This window comes from Sciurus carolinensis, chromosome 7 (genome assembly GCF_902686445.1).
Source record: "Sciurus carolinensis chromosome 7, mSciCar1.2, whole genome shotgun sequence".
NCBI classification, from domain to species: domain Eukaryota; kingdom Metazoa; phylum Chordata; class Mammalia; order Rodentia; family Sciuridae; genus Sciurus; species Sciurus carolinensis.
Genome location: NC_062219.1, coordinates 101,930,936 through 101,953,568, shown reverse-complemented (window position 1 = coordinate 101,953,568; position 22,633 = coordinate 101,930,936). Strand labels below are relative to the sequence as shown.

General features: G+C 37.0%; 1 protein-coding gene across 14 annotated transcripts in view; it reads left to right on the top strand.

Moving 5' to 3' along the window:
- The window catches only part of Mlip (muscular LMNA interacting protein), a 230,014-nt gene that overhangs the window by 89,004 nt on the left and 118,377 nt on the right, over nucleotides 1-22,633 (top strand). For 13 of the 14 annotated variants that reach the window (XM_047558885.1, XM_047558883.1, XM_047558879.1 and 10 more), the window contains exons 2-3: nucleotides 16,691-16,846; nucleotides 19,544-19,936. In XM_047558885.1, the coding sequence (XP_047414841.1) occupies nucleotides 16,691-16,846; nucleotides 19,544-19,936 (549 nt within the window). The remainder of the gene's footprint in view (nucleotides 1-16,690; nucleotides 16,847-19,543; nucleotides 19,937-22,633) is intronic. The other variant, XM_047558878.1, reaches the window with a different exon arrangement.

Below are 22,633 nucleotides of genomic sequence, written 5' to 3'. Positions count from 1 at the left end.
TTAATTAACTCACAAGAGTCATCAGTTAATAATATAATGATTTATGATTTGAATCAGATTCTGACCCTGAATGCCATAATTTCCATTGGTAGAATTAATAAGTTGATAGTATCAAACATCAACTTAGAGCTCACACATTACTTCAGATATTTTTGAAGATACATATTTCTTACTAACTACTGTAGTAACCTCACATAGTCATTTAACAATATTTTCCTATGCATGTTGGACTACCCATATTGAAAGGTGTGTAGCTTTGGCACTTACATCAGAGACAATGTAATTGTATATTTTGGTTTTATCTCATTTGCATTTTAAAGTTTTGTTCCAAAATAACCCTGCATTGCTTTCATAGCTAGCACTGACATAGAGACAGAATAATAGCTCTAGAAGGTAGAAAAGTGAGTGCATAAAACTATATTTTGAATACTGAAATCTTGAGAAAAGTGTTCATCAAAGCTTAAGTCTCCTGGGTAGCAACCATGTTAGAAACGAAATCCTTGTTGGCTACTGCATTGTAATATATCCAGTTCTACCATCTTTCTTATCACATTGCTATAAATGAGTAAGTCTAAGATAAGGCTGGCAGAAGCTAGGAGCAAATAAGAGGCAACACAAACCTGGGTTCTAGCCAAACTGACCTAAATTCAAACCTAATTGCATCATGTGCTGGTTCAGCAAGTTATTTAATCTTCCTAAGACTCATTTTTCTTCCTCGTCTAATAGGCATATAACTCTCTTGCTGGCATGTGAGAAATACAAAAGATGATATATTAAGTATCAAGAGCAGTGTCACATAAAACTTACTAAATGGTACTTATATGTACTATGTATAGGATAAGATCTGTTTTCCAGATAAGTAGATAAAGTGTTTGAGGTGGCCAGAGTAGAGACAGTGGCTGCCAGGGGCAGAGGCATGATCTAGACCAGAGACACTTTTCCAATCTTTCTTCATGCACCAAGACTTCACAGAGTCCTTTGAAGCTGGTTCATTTCATACATTCCTAAAACATCCAAAGCTCTGGTTTTTGGTGTGTGTTGCTGTTTTTATGCCCTGTATCTTCACAGTGAAAAACTGTAGATTCTCATTTCACTATAGATCCTGACACTGAACTTTTCAAAAAAATTTGGTCTTTATATATAGTACCTGGGTTCATCCTGACAAACTCAGACATACATGGAGATTGATTTCAGTTCATGATTGCCTTTTTCCCTATCATCCTCCCCTGTTCCCCTTTCACTGAACATCTTGAAACAGACATCCCTCTTGTCCTCTGTAAATGCCCCCAACATCAGTGTAAATGTGTGCAATCATTCATTTATTTAATACATATGTATTAATGAACCCCAAGTATGCAACAGGCACTATACTGGGGGTACAGAAGAGCACAAAACAGAAATTTCCTGTCACTCTGGTGCTTATATCTCAATAGGGGAGCTAAAGAATTTGTTATCTAGTCATATAATATTAGGATAGCCAATACTATGTGGAAGCATAAGATTCTGAGTGAGTACACACAGGAGGTCAAACCTAACCTGTGGAGTCAGGGAAGCCTGACACACATTGCTGTGTGTCTGAAACTTGTTACCTTCATGATTCAAACCAAAGTATTCACCTCAGAATCTGAATGTCTTAGAGCTCAGGGAAGTGAAGAGGGATTGACTAGGGAGAAGGTTGTAGGAAAGCATTCCAAGCAGAGAAAGTTGAATGTCAGTCATCAACTTGCCCCACATTTTAAAAGATAGCACAATAAGTCCCTCATACCTCCCCATCTGTAACTGGCACTCAATTTCCATGATGAGAAGGGGCAAATAACTGGTATTGAACATGTTTATGTATCAGACTTCTCATATAGCATATTATATCATGCAGTTTCAACCTTCACAACAGTACTGAGTTATTCATTATTGCACATAAGTGGTTGATTATTTCTTGGTTTGCTCGGTATAATCTCATTTCATGCCTGTTATCCCAGGATGATTACTAATAGTGCTCACCTTTCACTCTCAAGAGTGTCCCAGCTTGTTATGATAAATTCTGTGGTCATTAATAAGTGAAGCTCAGAGAGACTAAGAATCAGCCTTAGGGCACAGGGCTCATGAGCACAGAAAGTCATAGTGTGTCAACCAGTAGTATTGAATCTGAAGCCCTTGTACTCCACTACACCGTGAGTGGTTTTGGACTCTACTCCTATATTGCTCTCTTATTCTTTCCATTAAGACTGAATAGCCAAAGACAAAATTGGCTCCCTAACATCTGTCTCCACTAATTTTGCTGAATGAATGAAAAGAAATAATGAATTAGCATCAAGAACAAAATGTGTGTTAAGTAGTAGTTCTGTTCTTGATAAGCATGTCTTTGCACTTCTATTTAGCCTGTTCCTTCTGGTGTGATTGCTTCTGAAAGTCGATATGTGACTCAAATGACAAACATTGGCGATCTTTGTTCTTTTCTATGACATGCTACTCCATGAGCTGTGGAGATTCTTGACTCATCTTGGTCACCAGAGCCTGAATATAAAGAGCTTAGAGCTATTTTTTTTCCGTTCACCATAATTGGGATTGAACACAGGGAGCTCTACCACTGAGCTACATCTCCAGCCCTTTTCATTTTTAATTTTGGGTCGCATTAAATTGCCTAGACCGTCTTCAAACTTGCGATCCTCCTGCTTGAACCTCACGAGTTGCTGGGATTAGAGGTGTAAGCCACCAAGGCTAGCTAGAGTTTCTTAAAATAATCAATTAAACTTTTAAATGTTTGAGCCATTTTAGCAACTCTTTTTAATACAGTTTTTGTCATGATTAAAACTGGTAATATGGATACAATATTTTTTGTGGAGTACAATGAAAACTTTTTGCAAGCATTCTTCATGTGGTACTATATCAGGAATATTAAATAGGATGCTACTGCTTCCTCTTTTATTTTAAATTAAAAAATAAGATTATACCAAAGTCATATTGAAAGTAGATATTGTATCATCAGTTCTTTTCTAGAATGATGGTGCTACCTCAAAAGATTCTGACTTCATTCTATTCACTTAAAAACAAGATTTCATGAATTATATTGTGTGTCAGAATTTAAGTTTCCCTTATGATGCATATAGAAATGATTCACTATGGAATCTCTGAGCATTTCCATTAAATGACATGCTTTATTTCAGACCATTTTCCACATACCTTATTTGTCTCTCTTTGAATATATTTCAAGATCATCCAATCAATTCATCATTCATGTATTCAATTCATATTTCTGTGCTGCTGACTGTGGTGTGCAAACTACTGCTGGCACAACTGGTTTTATAGTTGAAATATATACCACCTCTCTTCACCTTGTTTAAAATGCAGAGAAAACTTGCTGATCTATATCTATCTCACTGTGCACTCCTTCTAACCCAGAACACGTATAGAATTTCATTTAGTTATGTTGTAGAATGTCTCTCTTTCCAACTATCTACTTTTCATGCATTCATTAAATATCATGGCAGAAAGGAGACTTTATGGACTGTCTAGCTCAGCAGTTCACACTGTGAGTGGGACAATGGGGTACCATCGTGCAAGCAATGGCTTCTGTTGCTAAATAAATGTGGGAAACTATGGGCTAAGCATATCTTAAAAAGTCTCTTTCCTGTGACACTCCTCTAAACATAGGATTTGGAATGTACCAATTCCTACATCAATTTGACCAAGAAAAATTTTCTCACTATTCCTCTAGCAAGACTGGTTTTCTAAGGAGAGCACACTGAATTATAGTGACCTAGAATCCATTTAATAAACAAATTGCCCTGAGAAATCAAGACTCACTGAAACATCATAGGTGGAAAATCTAAAACCAAGACCTATTTTGTCTGCTTCTAACATCCTGTGGTGCTGTCTCTTTCTAGATGCATTTGCATGTAAGAGTGATAAGGTGGGAGCTGATTGCAATTACTTCTTATCTGTTACTTGACCCCTATGCCTTTGGTTCTTAATAAGGATTTGTGGAATACAGTTGTACTGTTCTAGTTGAACTGAGAAATTTGAGATTAGGATGGTTCTGTTTTCTTCTGGATAGTCAATTCAAAGTTTGTTCTTTTCATTGGAAGAAAATTAGTTTAAGAAATGTCTACAAAAAAAGAAATTACTATCAGTCAAGAAGTTAATTGGACAATTATTTATTGAGTGCCTATACATGCCACAAATCTTAGTGATACAAAAATAGTAGTAACAAAAACCAAATCCTTGACTTCATGAAGCTTAAAATCAGTGAAGGAAATCAGATCATGAATAGATATCTGAGATTAGTAAGTGCTCTGGAGAAAATATGTGCTAAGAGATATAGAGAGGGTTGGCAAGGACATGGGATTGGGGTTGTAACTTAAATAGAGTGGTAAGGGATACTTTATGGTCATCATGACATTTGAGCAGAGACATGAGGAAATGAAGAAATAAGCCAGAGAAGAACATGCCAGCAAATGGGATTAGCATGTTCTAGGAATGCATAAAGGTCATTGTGACTGGAAGTGAGGAATATGGGGGAGAGTGGTAGGAATCAGATCATGTTGGACTGAAGGTCATTATAAAGACTCTGGCTAGTGGAAAGAGTCTGACATAGTTTCCTATGTACATATGTGCATACACCACAGTGAATCTCACCGTTGTGTACAAGATGGGGTCCTAACTAGAATAAATATATTCCACGCTTGTATAATTATATCAAAATGGATTCTACTGTCATGCATAACTAAAAAGAACAGACAAACAAAAAGACTTTGGCTGATACTCTGGGTAACAAGGGAAGACACTGAAAGGTTTTGCATAGAGAAGTGACATGTCCTGACTTATGTTTTAAAAGATTCTACCTTGTGTTCCTGTGGAAGATGTGTTATTGCTGATCTGAGATGGAGATTGACAGGCAGGGTGTTTATTAGGGAGTGCTCTTAGGAGCAATACCTATGGGAGATGGGAAGGAGGCAAGATTCAGCAGAGGGAGAAATGGGACTAGCATGTCATCTCAAAGTTCACTGGCCTCATGTGGAACTCTGACCTGGGATTGCCCTTCAGAGTGATTCCAAACTGGAATGAAGGTGCCAGACTTTTCACAGGTGCTTCTGAGAAGGGGAGTGGCTTTTGAGAACCAGTCTGGTTCAGTTGAGAGGAACTCCTGGCATGGCTGGCAGCTGAGCAGTTCAGCCTTCCCAGCAGCTGGGGAGTTAGTCTTTCAGCCAGCAGAGGATGATAGGGATGGTTTGTCAGAGCGTCCACTGTAGGAGGAAATGCGGAAGCAGGGAGACCACTTAGGGGAGTGTTTCAGGAGGTAGATAATGATAGGTCCTGTTATTAGGATGTTAGTAGCAAGATACATTCATTTTGATTTATTTGGATTCATTTTGAAGGGAGAGTCAACAGGATGTACTGATATATTGATAGGGGGCTTTAAGAGAATTCAATAAAAATCATATAATAAATATAAACCTATGATTTCTGCCCAAACAACTAGAAATAGTACCTGTTTTCAGATAGAAATAAACCTGTGAGCTGAAGTGGGGATGATTTGGGGGGTTATGGAAAAGTTTCAGGAGAAATGCAAATAATTCAGATTTAGACAAGAAGATTTTCAAATGTCTATGAGAAAACCAACTCAAGATGTTAGTTGTATAAGTACCTTATCTAGGGAAACCATCTAGGCTGAGAAATAAACTTGGAACTTATTGGCTTCTTAAAGCTATTTAGAGCCAAGGAACTGGATGGGATTACAACAAGAAGTGATTGCTGGGCTGTTTCAAAGCTTAGGATCTAGGGCCACAAAGCATACAGAACTGTCCAGCAGGTAGGCAGAGGACCAAGAGGAAATGGTGTGCCAGAAACCAAGCTAAGAAAGTGATTCCACAAGGACAGAGTGAATGACATCTGTGTGGGTAAATGTTTCTTATCGATAGCTATTTTCCTCTTTCAAATTCTACCTTATGTAGGGTTTGATCATGTCTTCCAAATATCTAATCATGTCCATTTCTTTTATCTGATTATGTGAGATACTTATGTGTAAGATTAATTAGGAGTTTCTGATTTACTTTAACTGAGGAACGTTAGGAATGTTGATTTTAATAAGGTGGTTATTCCCCAAGGAGAATAGAAACTACAAGCAGTAATAACTGAGGCAGAAGTAATCCAGATGTGCAACCGAGATGAAGCCAAACTAATGCTATGATGGAATCTCACTCATTTTTGATGAGATGTCGGGATTCGCTTTAAATATTATGTACTCAGATCTGAGTCTGTGAATTGAGATAAGTCTGATTGGGACCCCTAGAGGCATCCATTACCCAGGAGTCAGGGATCCAAACTCTTGGTGATTCCCATCTCCCAAGGGAAAAAGAGAAAAACCACCCAGGCCTGAAAGAGAATGTGTCTTAATGCTAGTCACCAGAAGTAGCACCAGGAGTGCCAAAGCTAAGTATGAAATGTCTCTGGGACAGCCTGAGACCCACTTCCCCACAAGGCTTCCATCACCTTTTACCCTACTCTCACTTCACTTGCCCCTGGTGTCACTGTGACAGTGTCTCCTTTGTGAGACTACAAGCCATGCTGTAGGATACTGCCTAACATTCAACAGATGTATGTGCAAATAAATAAATGAGAATTCTGTTCCCTTCTGTTATCAAACATGGGGCCTTAGAGTAGACAAATGGCTGTATGAATAGCCTTGGAGTCTGGATCTCTTCTATCACATGCTTCTTGACAATCTTATTATGGTGTCGTCTATTTTTCCCTCAAATTTGTTTCCCATGTCAGGAAGAGAGATTATTTGTTCTATATTATGTATTTTAAAAGCAATATCTTAAGAGCTTTTTGACTTGAAATTCTTACAGTAATATCTGTTTAGTAAGAAGGGAGAAGGATGCCTACTTCCACCATCAATAATGCCAGACTTTCAAAGGAATTTTGGATTGTATTGTTTGTTGCAAACTTCAGTACACTTTATTTTATCTTGGAAGATTATTCACCAGAGTAGTGAGAGAGAAACCATTATGATACTGGGTTTATAAAATTCTTGGGGTCTTGAAGATATCCTTGTTGACACTCTGCATATAACAGTGTTTGTAATTGGCACAGAGACACTATCCTCCTCCCTGCCCCAAGTAAAATTATATTCCCTTCATCATCCAAGACCAGGGTTGGTTTCACCAGGTGCCAACACTTTTTACTCAAATGAAAATGGGTCCTAAAGAAATTACCCTATATATACATGCTCTCTGAGGCTCTATGTAGTTACCAACCAGAGGGCTGCACTATGCTGAATGAGGTGTGAACATTGTTTTTATTTTAAGTAAAAATTAGAACTTCTATAATTATAATAGTCTATAACACCAAAAAATTTTAGTTGTGTTTTGAAATGAAAGAAAACGTTGTCAGAAAGATTGTGAAAAGTAGAAAAAATATTGAAATAAGGGAGTAATTTAATTGGTTCTCATGTGGTAAAGGGATTCAAGGAAGAAATTGAGCAGGGCAGAAAGAAAGACCTGAAGTATTTCATCTTCTCAATTTGGTTGTGCTAGCTTGCCTAAACATTGCTATATGTTCATGGGAGAAAATGAGAGAAAGAAAAGATCAGAGGGGGAAGAGCAGACATACCAGGGAGAAAAGCATCTTTGTTGTTTGAATCCACTTAAACAGAACCTGTTTCAGTCAACTTTTTTTGCACTATGACTAAATGACTTGACCAGCACAACTGCAGAGAAGGAAAAGTTTATTTGAGGGCTCATGGTTTCAGAGGTCTTAGTCCATAGAAGACTGGCTCCATTTCTTGGGGTTTGAAGTGAGGCAGGACATCATGGTGGAAGAGTGTGGCAGAGGGAAGAAGTGTGGCTGGAGAAAGTGGGAATTGGGGAGTGGCTTTGGAGTATTTATTTAATATCTGGCAAATGGAGTCAGTATCTGCTTCCTGTTCATCATGTGAGCCACTTCCCTCTACCACACTCTTCCACTGTGATGTTCTGCCCCGCCTTGAACCCTGAGGAATAAAACTGGCCTTCTATGGACTAAGACCTCTGTAACTGTGAGCCCTCAAATAAACTTTTCCTCCTCTAGTCGGGTCTTTTAGTCACAGGCGAAAAAACTGACTAAAAAAGAACCTTTGAAAAAGAACTGGACTGCAGCCTCTCCTCAGGGAGTCACACACTAGGACTTCATGATAAGCATGGTTTCTGTGACTTATGTTATTTTACCTATATGTCTATCTTAGATATCTATCATCTAACTCCATCCCTATTCCTCACTGAGTAAAGTTAAACATCTTAATTCAAGATCTTTGATGATTGAGATCTAGCCTAGTCTTCTAGTCTTATTTGTCTTTATTCTCATTCATATTATTTTTCAAATTGAAAAACAACAGTACTAACCAAAGTAACATATGTGAAATATTGATCTGATGGGCTTCTCACGCTGAATCTAACTGCAATCCTCACAAGAACCCTGTGAAATAAATACTTTTCTTATCCACATTTTATAGATGAGGACTGAGCCTTTGAGAGGTTCGTAACTTGTCTGAGCTCCCACAGTCAGTGAATGATCTGACCCCAGGCTCCTGTTCTTTACAACTACACCTGCTACTTAGTGCTCTTGCTATTCCGATAGATACTTTCACCGCAGCTTTTTTTCTCTGCTTGAATGGAGGAAGTGCTATTCCATCCTGCCTTCATCTGTCACCATTCCCCCATCCTTTTAAGTGCTACCCTAGTGCCACCTTCTCCAGTTATCCCACTCCAGGTGGCTGCTATCTCTCTGCCCTCTGAGATTCCTCCAAATGTCACAAACCAGCTGTAGGGCATCACTTGGGAATTTGTCAAAAACAGCATCTGAGGCACCACCCCCGGTTTCTTCAATTAGAATTCACACTAGTAAGTTCCCAGTAGGGCTCCTAGGTCAGTTTATGTGTGCAATGAAGTTTGAGAACTGTACCATGGGCATTTGTCCTCCACCAATTTATATCTCTGCTGTTTGTATTCCTGTTCTTTTTTGATGGGGGAGGTACTAGGATTGAACTCAGGAGCACTCAACCACTGAGCCACATCCCCAGCCCTATTTTGCATTTTATTTAAAGACAGAGTCTTACTGAGTTGCTTAGTGCCTTGCTTTTGCTGAGGGTGTCTTTGAAATAGTGAACCTCCTGACTCATCCTCCCTATCTGCTGGGATTATAGGTGTACACCTCTATGCCCAATCTGTATACTTGTTCTTAATTCTCAATAGGATTATAAGGTTTTTGAGAAGAGGAGGACATTATTTTCTCTTTTGGGCATCCATAAATGTACATCACTTATAAGAAGACACATAGTTTGTTTAGTGATATAACACAGCACTTATATTCAGAAACTTAGGTCATTTGTAGGTCAAGAAGTACTATGTTATTTGGAAGTTTTTCTCATTTGTTAATATAGTTGCTTGAAAATTATTTTTTTCAAAACGTTTTCACTAATCCAGGCCTTTGATAATGGTGAAAACGTTAAAAGAGGCACAGTCTAGCTCTCTAAAGTGTAATCTTAATTCCTCCCAAAGCCTTTGGTCTATACCTACTCCTTTTGACATCACATTTTTCGCTGTCAAAGCACAATATAGATAGAACAGATTAGGAGAAAAAAATCAATACTTAGAAAATAGAAATACTAAAACCTGATGACTACAATCAATTTCACGTGTGGAATTTTGAGATTTGTTTATCTGCAGTCAAGATACTCACTGTCTTCCAGGAACTTTGGAATGAAATTTTGTTTTGACAACTATTTGATTCCAAGGTTTATTTTAGAGCTAATTTTGTTAACAGTAAAACTTCAGTTACTACAGATGCTCTGTATCATTGCTTGTGCTTTATACACCAAGGGCTGATAATTGAAGTTATTGATTCTTTGAAATATCACTGTGCTTTCTAGTTCCTTATTTAGACACAGTGTTTGCACCTATCTGTACCTCCAAATGTTCTCTGTGAGTCTGACCAAGTGATCACTGAGATTGGCAGATGCTAGAGCCCTTCAGTCAGCTTCTCATTGCCACACAATCTGGCTTCTCTCTTTCTTCACAGAATATATAATTGGAAACATGCATGACAAGAAAAGAGGGCAAACACATATAGGTGGTAATTTTTTTTCCCCTTCTACTGATCCCATTTCAGCAGTCAGTATGACCTCTCATGAAGTTCCAAATCTAAAGAATTGTCAAAGCATAAATCTAGTCTTTGGATAAGAAAAAAATTATTCAATTCAGGGAGGATTCTGCTTTACCTCTTTTTAGAATTCCCTTTTTTTCTATGTGAGTGTGTGTGAGTGTGTGTTGTTTTAGTAACAGGCTTCCTTCCCACCTCAGTCATTGGTTTGCTCACTCCCTTATGTGATGAATCAATGCTTCCAGAACAGGGGCTTCTGAGTGACTGCGGGAACAATTACTTCCAAATGAACTCGTGCATCTTAGCAGGGAGCATTCAGACCACACCCCAGGTAAAAGGAAGCCTTTGCTTAATGTTTTTAATAACTTTTAAAAGCAGCGCGCTGTGATCCTGGTGTTTGCTGCAAGAGGGTGTGAGGGAGAGCTACCCGGGTGTAGATAGATTTGTCTGTGTATCAAAATGAAATGCTATCTATAGTTAAAGGATGAACTGATGAAGGTAAAACTGCTCATTGGGCAAAGAAAATAGTCAGGACTGCTTTGGGCATCGTGTTAATGCTAACATACCTTGTAATGCCTCTTCTCAGTAAGGGGCTAGTGGCCATGTCTGAGTGCAGGTGACAATATCGGAAGGATGAGAACTTTCAGGGAAATTTGGGAACGGAGGCATTATAGCCCGAGACCAAGCAAAGGAGCAGTTAGCCTGCATGATGGCATTGGTGAAAACAATTTTTCAAATTATAAGGCTGTCTGGTGAGAAGGTGTCAGTCTTAGAGATAGTGAGCTTTTCAAAGCATATTTAGGAAAATATTTTAATCCTTTCAGTACTTGTTTCTGATACTAAAATAGTTTCCCCATGATAGGAACTAAGATGATTAAACAGCATTGGCAACTGAAAGTGTTAATTGCCAATTAACAAGTGCAGTGCTATTAACTTGCATCTGTTTCTGCTTTGTGAGGAAAATGATTTTTCATCACCATAGCAATTCATTTTGGGGCTCCATTGGAACTTGGCCACACAGTATGCAGTAAATAGCAAATATTTTTTTTTTTCTTTCCTGAACAAGCGATTCAACAGTCTACTGGCTAACATGTGATTCTTCATCTGATTATTGCATAGCATGGTTAATGTACTTTCAAATTTTTTTCCATTTGAAATTACTTACAAGTGAATATTTGATTTTTGTTTAAGATGAGAGGGTGCCAGGTAAAGGTCCTGGAAAGAACCCCATGCTAATTTTGTACTGTTAGCTTTAAAGTAATAACAAATGATTGCACTTTTTGTGATTATTCTTCTAAGGATATATGTGCGAATGAGAATTTATCCCTGATCTTTTAATTCGGGAAGATAAATAAATCTTTAGTTCTATTATATTTTCTATTTTTATGTTTTCTGAAATGACATCATATATTGGTTCAACTAAAGTAGGAAATCATTTTTCTATACTGGCCCAGAAATTATACATAGGACATGGTTGTTTCTGTATGAAAATATAACAATAAGGTAGAAGGAAATAATTTTGCTTCCATTCAGTTGCCTTCATCCTCAGCATGTGGTTATGTTTAGAAATTTCTTTGAAGGTATTGTGATAAAAGCACGCCTTATTCTTCGAAGCATCAGTTTCCATTCGTATTTCATTTCTATCTTATTCACTCAAATTATAGTCATCAACCTTTAAAAAGTGTACAGTTTGTGATGTATCAATTGTGGAACTCTATATGTATTTTAAATTCTATGATTATGTAAGCCATTTGGAGAAGTAAATTTTCATCATTGTATATGTTTTAGAAGGTCATGCTCCTTTTTATGATGGTCATATGTATTTTGTAGCCATGGATAGCTCATACGGAAGCCTTTCATATATTGTTATTTAAGTTTCATTTGGATAGATTTAAGACAGACACTTGGTCATCATGTGGGACAATGAGGTCTACCTGCAAAACCTCAGGACAAGGTCATGATTTCACCTCCTCTTCCCAAAGGTTTACTTTTATTTCATGCTCAAATGAAATTCTAGGATGGGTTATTTGAGTTAACCTTGGTGATTTATTTACCCAAACCACTCTCCATTCCATCAGGATATTGATAAGATTAGTCATGTAAAGAAATCTTCCCAGAAAATAACGTCTAACAAGTACATAGTATTGTGAATTGCTGATCAGTCTACGGGGCTCCCTATGCTTCAAGAGGGATCTAATGTTCCTTTTTACCAAGGAAAGCAGTGATTTACTGCTTTTTGATGAGAAGCTGCCATCTGGGAATTGAGATACAACAATAACAATAAAGGCAGAAAAGGCAGAAAAGAATGTTGAAAAATGAAAGTTGGTTCAGAAGGGTTTCTCTGTGTGTTTTATACACTTTAAGGAATATGCATTCTCTGTGTGTTTTATACACTTTAAGGTATATGCATTGTTTCTACAAGGCAAAGGTGTTCTAGTTAGCAGAAAGTTATACCATATAACCAGTGGTCCAGAGTTATTTCACTTGGCCTTTCTAGAACTTGGGAGAAAACTACTAGAAGGATATTCAGTTCTCCTTGTTTGATTTCATGCTCCTGAGGAATATCTCTAATGAATAATCTAGTGTCCCATGTATCCTGATTTGGGGACACTTCTGACCCAAGTGTCATACTTACTCAAGATTGTGCTGCTGTGCCATCAGTCTGTCAGTGTATCTCCAACCCACTCTTGCTATCACCCAGTGCAGCTTTTCTTTGCACAAAGATGGCCTTGTCAAACTTCTTGCCTCACAGTTCCTTGGCCTTCAAGAAGCTCAGTGCCCTTCCTCTCCCATAGTCTTCTCAGGACTGAAACTTAGACCCTATAATCATCCAGAATCACCATTCCTCTAATTATTAAATCCTCATCTACCATGTTATAACCCCAGAGCATTCTCTCAAACAGTCACCACACTATCAGGTCTATTTTCTGGGTCAGAGTTCTCTAGTTCTTTGAACTTGGGGTCCTCCTTCCTTATTGATTCAAACTGAACTCCACAGTTGATAATTTTCTCAACTCACACCAATATCCTTAATTTCTTTACACTCACAAAGCCCTTCTGTTGAAACCACCTCCTAATATCAATTCTATAAATGCCATGATTTACTTTCTTTGTTCCTTCCACAGGCGTTCAGCCTCCCTCCAGAGACTATCCAACAGCTAAGCAACTCACTACAGATTCCTGGATTTAATTTGGGCTGGGTATTCAGTGAAGTCTGTCAATCCCTTTGTTTTGGTGAAGGTCTCTTTCCCACTGCTGACTGTGATGCTGCAGGACTTTCCATCATCCTTAAAATGTGCATGCCATCTTTACTAGTTCTTTCTCATCTGCTGGAGCATATAATGGTAGAGTCTATGAGGCTAAACCATGAACATCATTTCCCTTTTGTAATTTATACCCTTGCTGGCCTCATCTAGTCTCCTGATTTTAAATACCATCTATAGTTAATAACACTAATGATTTTACCTCCAGCATGGGGTTTCCTATAAATTTCACTTTCCTACCTACATTTCCTACTTAAATGTATATTGGGAATATCAAATGTGATCTTGATCATAATTCTCAAACAAGTTTTGATGGATAACGTCTCATTTCCTGCAGTTATTCAGGTAAAACATTTTATATTCATCTTTTGTCCATCTCTCATGTGTCACTTCCAACTCTGTTTTTCCTTTAAATTATGGCTAGACTCAAACACTTTTTACCACTATCATTGCAAAATCCAAGTATAAGCCACCATTTTGTCTCCCATGGGTTATGTCAATAATCTTATGGTAAGTTTTCGTGGCACATATGAAAATACTCTATTTTACTATATATTTTGTGTATGTATTTGTTTACTGGCTGCCTTCCTCTATGAGAAAGTAAACTCCATGAGGTTGGAGATTTTTGTTCAACTATAACTGGAAAAGTGCTCAGGATTTAGCAGGCATTTAATAAACTTTGTGGAATAAACAAAAGTGAATAGGTGGCCATGTGTTCAAATGAAAGTTAACTTGAGTGAGAGAATAGTAGCAAGACTGAAGACCATGGAAAAGGGCGGAGATTCATATAGATCAGTAGGTGTGGTACTGGATCTTTGAGTGAGAATGGGGAAGATATTAGGGGTTTGAGGAAAGGGGAAAAGGTGTGAAAGAGCTTTCTAGGCCAGTGGAAGAGTGAATGGGCTACGAAAGTATAGTATGATTGTGGAACAGCATTGAGGAGGCTGTTTGAGACTCTGTTATAAATCTGAAGTGAGATCAGTAAGGATAATTATATGCTTTTCCCTTAGCTATGTGTATCTCCTGACAAGAAATAGAGTAGGTAGGAGCTTTAATTTAGTAAGGATTATGATTTAATGGGATGATGTTGTAAGAGAGGGTATTTGAGGGTACCTGAGGGATTAATTGTTGTCAATTGGTCAATGTACTTTTTTTTTTTTTTTTGAGACTGGTTAGAAAGATATTGTAGGAAAACATGATGTTGGAAAATCAAGTAGATGTTGGAGTACTAGAGGGAGTGGTTTGGAAAAATAGGAAGTATGGTTGGAGAATAACATAACTGACATTATGAAGGATATGCAGCTATTGATCTAGGCTAGAGCTATGAGAAGCAAGGAAGAATAAAGGTCAAAGAAACACAAATTAGAAAATTGCCCTTTGGAACATTATATTGAGGATTTAAAAAAGCCTAGTTTTGGAGAGAGTGGCATTGAACCAGGAAAGAAGGGTTCAAGGTCAGGGAGGGCAGATGACTACTACTGGGCGATGTATGGATAGAACAGACTGATGACATGATGTTCAAAGCTAGAAGTGTTTAGGTAAGAGAGAGGAAGAATAGTCTGGAAGGGGAAAAAAAAAAAAAAAAAAGGAACAAGGAGGATATTTATCCTCCATCTAGGTAGGCCCAGTGGTACAGAAGTGTGAGAAAAAAACACTACTGTGAGAGCTTCATGGGAGATAGATCTTCAGAGAGAAACATATTTTTGTTAGAATGAGAAGGTAAAGGAAATATAGGGAAGTTAAGGACATGGAGGGTTTTATAATGACTGACAGAAATACCAGAAAGTGCATAGTGAGGTAGTTTCAAGAGTTGGAGCAGAGTGCAAGATGGGAACAAAATCAGGGATGGGCAAAGCACTTAGGAAGTGAGGGATGACCCAGAGCCCTGGGCTTCTCATGGGCGCTGACATGAAATAGTTTAAAGGGCCTGCCCATATGCACATACAGTCCGAGGGGTCCAAGGCATGTATCTTCTGATGAAGGCATGGAGGCGGCATAGGGGAGTGCTGTTCTGACTATGTGGGGCTGACTTTATCATGAAAATTAGTTATATCAAAACTGATTCCCATCCACCTTCCTCTCTTCCTATTTCCCCCACCGCACTACATTCATGAGCTTTTATACAACTTAGTTCACTTTCTCTTGTTTCAAAGGAGATCCTGTTCTTTGGTTTGTTTCCTTAGCTTCTTTTCCTGCTTCCTACAGGATCTCGCTCCCCTTTCCTTCTCTGCTAGTCTTTCCTTCAGTCTATGGATACATTCAAACTTACTCCACAATAGACCTACAGAAGCACCTCATTGACTTGTTTCCCTCTCTAACTACTCAGTCTCTGTCTTTACTTCACATTCAAATTGAAAAAAAAAAAAAAAAAAAGTCTACGTTGTCATTTCCTTTGATTCCCTTCCCATTTTGTCCTTAGATTATGACTTTTGGCTTTTTGTCTTTGTCTCTAGATTTGTGATTTTACACCAGATTCATCTATGTAAACATCTATTATGACTATGTCACTTCTCAATCAGTCTTGCTTTAATGGTTCACTTATTAGCTTTTCCCAGCCTGGGGTACCCTTAGCTTCCTTTCACTGAGGTTTACTTCTCAGGTATTGTCTTTCATGACTTCCTATATTGGGCAGGAACCCTTCATCACTGCTTCCTTAGTATTCAGGGCCTACCTTTTAATTTATTTTTTTAATGAGTAATGTGCAGTTTTATAGTCAGCCTTGTATTCCCTGCTCCTGAGGGCCTGCCATACAGCCAAATTTAATAAAATTATTTTTAATAAATTAAGAATAAGTGAAAAAGAAAGTGTATCCTTCAGAGAAGATGCTGCGGATAGGTAAACTTTCAATAAATCCATACTTTAACATTCTTGAAAGTGATAAAGGTTGGAATTTTCTTGCATGCTTTTTGATCATGAGTCAATCAATTGAACCTGCCAACCTAGGATTAAGGGGATAAAAGTCAATTTTCAAACTGACCCAATACTGTATTTGTGATGCCCTTACTGAGATAGAGATGCCCTGTAAAGTTCCAGCCGATCAGCTTGCCACCTGCTGTGTAATTGCCATCCCTTGCAAGAGGATCTTCCTGGGGTTCATTGCTTTCTTTGGCGAATGGGTCTTATAAAAGAGGTTCTGATATACTATGAGTATTTTATGCTTTTTTAACAGCCATACACATGGTCACAGGACAAAAGGAAATTTATCAAAATAAATGAGATAAATATGGTATATAGAAAATAGAGTCAAGATAAAACTTTGACAAGGCTGAAAGTCTAATTTATTACATATCTCATAGGTCTCTTCTGGTGATTCTGAAGCTAAACCTCTGATCTTCACATTTGTCCCCACTGTCAGAAGACTACCAACCCACATTCAGTTGGCTGACACTTCTAAATTCCTTGTTAAAATTCCAGAGGAACCAAGTGATAAGAGTCCAGAAACTGTAAATAGGGTAGGATTATTTTTATTCTTTTTTTTTTTTTAAAAACAATTATGTTACATTGTCCATAAGAATGTCTTGAAAATCTATATCAATGTTTATTTCTTCTGCTTCAAGTTAGATAACTGAAATCTAAGGTTGACTAAAAATTTAATTATGAGGTCTGGGGTGTAGCTCAGTGGCAGAGTGCTTGTTTAGCATGTGTGAGGTCCTGGGTTTTTTCCCCAGCACTGAAAATGATGTATATGTATATTATCTACAATACATATATTATATATTTTATATATATAATATTATATACTAGGAGTCTAAATGTTACCAATCCGTTATCTCTAATGCATTATTCTCAACTCTCTTGAGTTGGTATCCTATTGTTTACTATTCTCAGGAACAAATTCCTCATCCTGGCATCTTCTCCCAAATGCATCTTAAGATAGTAAAAAAAAAAAAAAATTTAAGTGTTTAAATTTATCATGAAAGAAAATGCAAGACAAACCAGTGAGATACTATTATTTAACACGTAATAAATTAGCAAGATAAAAATGAGTAACACACGATGTTGAGGCAGTTGTAGAAATATTGACATGATTGTACTTCGCTGCTAGTTTGGCAAATCTATAAAATTTGGTTGGAAATCTTTATGCACAGTCATAATACTATTCATCACCTTTCCATAATCTACTTTTGGAAATGTATCTGAAGGAAATAGTACAAAAGAAGAAAAGTGCCATGCAATAAAATGATTAGGAGAAAGTAAAACAGCCTAATATATAATAATCAGGGAAACTATAAGAATATGCTGGTGTGTGAACTTGACAGCTTGGTAATTTTTGTGATTATATAATTCAATAGAAAATGTTAATTAACCTTATAATATTAGGTGATAAAGTAGGTTATGCAATTTTATTTCCTCAAATTTACCTTGATTGTACCTGTCTAAAATAAGTACTGGGGAAGAAATTTTTTAAAATATTAAAATATCAAAATGATTTGTGCTAGAATGATAATGGTTTGGATAATCTTTTTCTCTTTAAAGTGTATTTTAATATTGTCTTATTTATTCTAAAAACATGAGATTATGAAAATTTTGTGTTTTTCTTGAGTCAAGTGGAAGAGGATAAAATAATAGGATTTGTCTGGTATCTATGAAAACATATTATCTATAAAGTAGTAAATTGCCAATGATCCTGAAGTTTTCAATGCTACTATTTTATTTCAAAGAGTATTCTGTAAGGCACTTGTGGGTAGCTTTGCTGGAATAGTTCTCAACAACATATAATATTTTCATTGAATCCTTTGTGAACAGTGTGACTGTAGGTATATGAACTGATTTTAACTGCAAACTTCCGAAACTTTGCAAATATTCATCAGCCAATTGCAATGATATATATGCAATCACATCATTAAAAATGCAAGATTTTCCCCAATTTTTCAAGCCATTCAACATTAGAATAGGCTTAAGTAACCTCTCATTCACTTGCATATTTAATGGTTCTTCATTGAACATATCCTTTGTCCTTGGTTCTTGTATTCCATGTGAATAAAGACAGCTCACCATGGTTAATTTGTTATTTGGAAGGGATAAAATGAGAACAGAAGAAATAAACAGAAGAATATAACAAAATATTAGGTTGTGCTAAATGCTTTAGAAAAAAAAAGTAGTTAGAGTGAGGGAACAGAGAAAGCTGGACAGAGAAATCCTAATCAGAGGTAGTTTCTATTTATCTTGAGTATATCAACAATAGCATTTGAATATTGTGGAATGGGTGTATAAAATTAACTTGGCCTATTTGTGTCTAATCCATGGTTTTCCTTCTTGCTTCACATGCACAACATATACACATGTTATCACTTGTTAAACTGCCCACCATAGTTGAAATTGTTATTTAGTGGTTCAATATTTATTTTGAAATAACTTTAGCCTTATAGAAAAGTTGCAGAGAAAATAAAAAGAGTAATTATAGAATAGTTATGAAAACAAGAAAGTTGATGTGGATCTTTTAAGCACAGTCTTGGTGTGCATGGCTGAAGCATGGTGGCTTGATAAAGCCATATTAATTCTGGTCTTGGAATGCTTCTGTGTATTCAAAGAATATCCAATTGGAAGAGATTGAGAATTACAATTCTAAAATAAAATAACATAGTGAAAAATACTTTGTACTAAAAATGTCCATGCATTTTTTGTATCCTATTCATGAGCTCTTCCCAATTAGCTTGGATTGTTTGGTGTAACTATCTCTGCATTTTGTTCCAATTTTACTTTTCCTTTCAGATTTTGAGAGGGTGTTATATTATTGTAGACCCTTTCAGTGGAATTTTTCCCCTCCTCTCTGGGACTATGAAGAGTATACAGGTTATTTGACCATTAAACTAAGCCTTTGTTAACCCCCATTTGTTTTGTGAATATCTTTATAGACAACATTGCTTGCTCTCTTTCTCTGTATCAAAATCATACTATGATTTTATAGAAGGAGTTAGGATCATTAGTTGATTTTGATTATGGGTCCTAATTAGTTTGGGCTTGGACCATGACAAAAAGGTGGGCTAGTAAATTAAACCATTAACTTCAATCCAATTTCTCTTAAGTCAGCTTGATTTTAAAATATATTTTTAAAAACTTTTGATAAGCAAGTAAAACCATGCAATGTATATTAACAAAGAAGAGGCATTTTTCAAGTCATTGTCAATGTTTTTATCTCTGTTTTACAGTCTAATTCCAATGACTACCTGACCTTTAATCCTGAGAGCCAAGAAGAGAGAAACCAAGGGACACTGACTTATCCATCAGAGACCAGTGGAAAGAACATACAAGGAAGCACACTTAAAACAAACCAACCTCAAGGCATGCAGCAAAGTGACCTCTTCAAAGCAGAATATGTCTTTATTGTGGACTCTGATGGGGAAGATGAAGTTACAAGCAGAAAAAGTGAGCAAGGCCCCCCAGGGGGCATGGGCAATACAGCAGCCCGGCCCAAGTCTCTGGCAATCTCCTCTAGTCTGGTCTCTGACGTGGTGCGTCCCAAAATAAGGGGCACCGATGTCAAGGCCTCATCACATCCTGAAATTTCTCATGGGATGACTTCTCAGCAAAAGCTTGGACAGGTAGGTTTCGTCTTCTTGCCCTAAGTAAAAGAAAATTGTTTACGTGTCTTTTGTCCAGGGCTGTCTGCAAAAGCCTTCCAGTTTAAGGTATATAAAACTTTCAAAGAGAGATATATTAAAACCCACAAAACCTCAAGATCATAAATCATCACAGTATAAGCATTGATAAGATGATGAGATAAAAATGGTATACAATTATACTGTGAATTGGTTGAAAGAATTTGTAACACAAAGTGGATTTGGGAGACTATCACCTCTTTGAATAAAATTCTTGGTGAAAGTTGTGTTGACGGGTGTCAAAAGAGAACACTTGGTGAATTGGTTGCATTAATAAGTGCATTTTGGACATTAGAAAGATCTAGTGAGGATACATTCAATGACTATTAGAGTTGGACATATTGCTTTTAAACTAATAAAAGAGTAGTGAAAGACTAACCCAGGAAATAAGTGTACCTGAGGACAATAATTTCCCCCATGTGTCTTAAAGAAAATATCTTGTGGTCCTGGAAGCCACCAGGATGGAACTGTCCTCAGTGGCATGTATGTGTGTGGTGTGTGTGTGGGGGGTATTCCACTCCAAAACTTACAGCAAGGCTGGAAACTTCTTTAAGGTGGACACCCTCTACTGAAGGAGGACATCCATGTCTGTGGCAATAATAGAGAAAGGGGCAGGTAGAAGAAATTTTAAAAGAAAAAAAATAGGAAGATTCAACCATCCACAGATAATTTGGTATAATTAAAATAGAAGGTGACTTTGTCAAGGTTTAGTTAGAAGGTGGGGATGCAGAGGCTGACTTTGGAGAGTAGGTAGTGGAAGCAGAGCCCTGACTCCTGACAAGGGAGCATGAGCTGGTACTGAGATGCCCTCTTGAGGATCTACTAGACCAGCGCTTTGCAAGTCTCCCAAAGTAGTTTTGTATGACTTTTTTTCCCCCCACCTATTAGTGAATTGGTCTGTTTGTGCTACATTGTGGAATATTCTTTCCTCCTGGAACCATCTCCATTTTGTCCTTGGTTGCTTGAGACTGTGGTCAGCTCAAGTTGGACCTTCTCTTAGACATTCCCTGTGAGGAGCTGTTGCTATTCCTTCTCCATCTTTATGATTTTATTTATTGTTTTGTAACTTTTTCTAAAAAAATCTCCATCATAATTCCTGTTCATTTTGTTGTAATAATTGATTTTATTTCTTCCTTACTAGACTGGAAACTATTTGAAGTCAAGGAATGTCTCTTAGTCATTTCTGTATCCATAGTACTTAGTGTAGTGCTTTGCACATAAATGGGCTTCAATAAGGTGTATGAAAGAATATTTAACCATTTACATTCTGCTCATCTCTGATGTCCTTGCTCAGATATCAACCCTTAACAAAGTCTGCTTGGGTTCCCTCAGTGAGAGACCACTCCCTCAGTGTAATTTTGATGACATTTTTGTGTACCAATTTTATATTTATCACATTCTGGAATGTATTATAACTATTTAATTACATATATTATTTTCTCTAACACATTGTAAAGACTTTTAAATGTAAAGTTCATGTTTATTTCATTTTTATTAAACATATTCTGCCCTGTAATGCATAGTATGTCTTGAACATAGTGATAAAAATATTGTGGATTGATATGTCCCAAATACATTCTTTGGGATGACATATTTAAGTAAAAGTAACTTATGTTAAAAAAAAATCACTAAATAATTTACAAGTGTAAGTGAAACATGAAAATGCCATATAAAGTAAGTAGTTGAATCAAAATCCTCTTAAATTCAGAAATAGGAGACTTAAGTGTTCATAGAGAAGCCTAAGGATTGTCTTATCTATGGATAGTATTAGAGTTGAAAGAGAGATGAACATACATAGAACAGATGGATCACTTAGTCTGAATGAGCTGTGATAAATCTTAGTATCAAAACAGTGACAGTAGGAACAAGAAGAAAACCATAAGGGGGTGGAACTAGTTGGACTTGTTCATTAACAGTAAATGGAAAAAAATTAATCATGAATGAAGCTTATAACCAAGTACTTTGAATGAATGTTGACATTATTCATAGAGGAAAGAATAAAGGGTCTCGAAAGGGGGCAGGAGGAGATTGGATGTCTGATGCTGACCCTGAGCAGCTTTGGTGTCATGACACCTAGAAAGCAGCTGAAAGTGTGAATCTGGAACACAGGAGAGAGGTGGGAGATGGCAACATTAGGTATTCAAGTAGAAGTGATGGGAGTGGAGATAGCGACTCAGGAAAAGAATGTAGAAAAGATGATGGCGGATGCAAGTTAGGAAGTCGCAAAATTCAAAAGACTTGTGAAAATAAGAGCAGCCAATGAAAAAGATGTAGAGGGAATCAAAGAAATTAGAGGAATTTCATGTAAGAAAAGGTAAAGGGACCAGGTCTGGTGATGTGTACCTATAGTCTCAGTTGATACTCAGGATGCTCGCCTGAGCCCAGGAATTCCAGGTCAGTCTGGGCAACACAGCAAATATTTATTCAAAAATTAAAAAAAAAATAGATTTCCACAAAAAGAAGAGTCTATAGTGAAAATATAAAACAAGCTCACGAAACAAGTAGCCCCCTCAAGAACATTTAATCTGGAAATTAGAATATCATTTGATGACCTTAGATGGGAACAGTGTGAGTGTGGTAATAAGGACAGAAATCATGTTGAGACATGAGTGGAAGGTGAGGACGAGGAGGTTTGTGGTA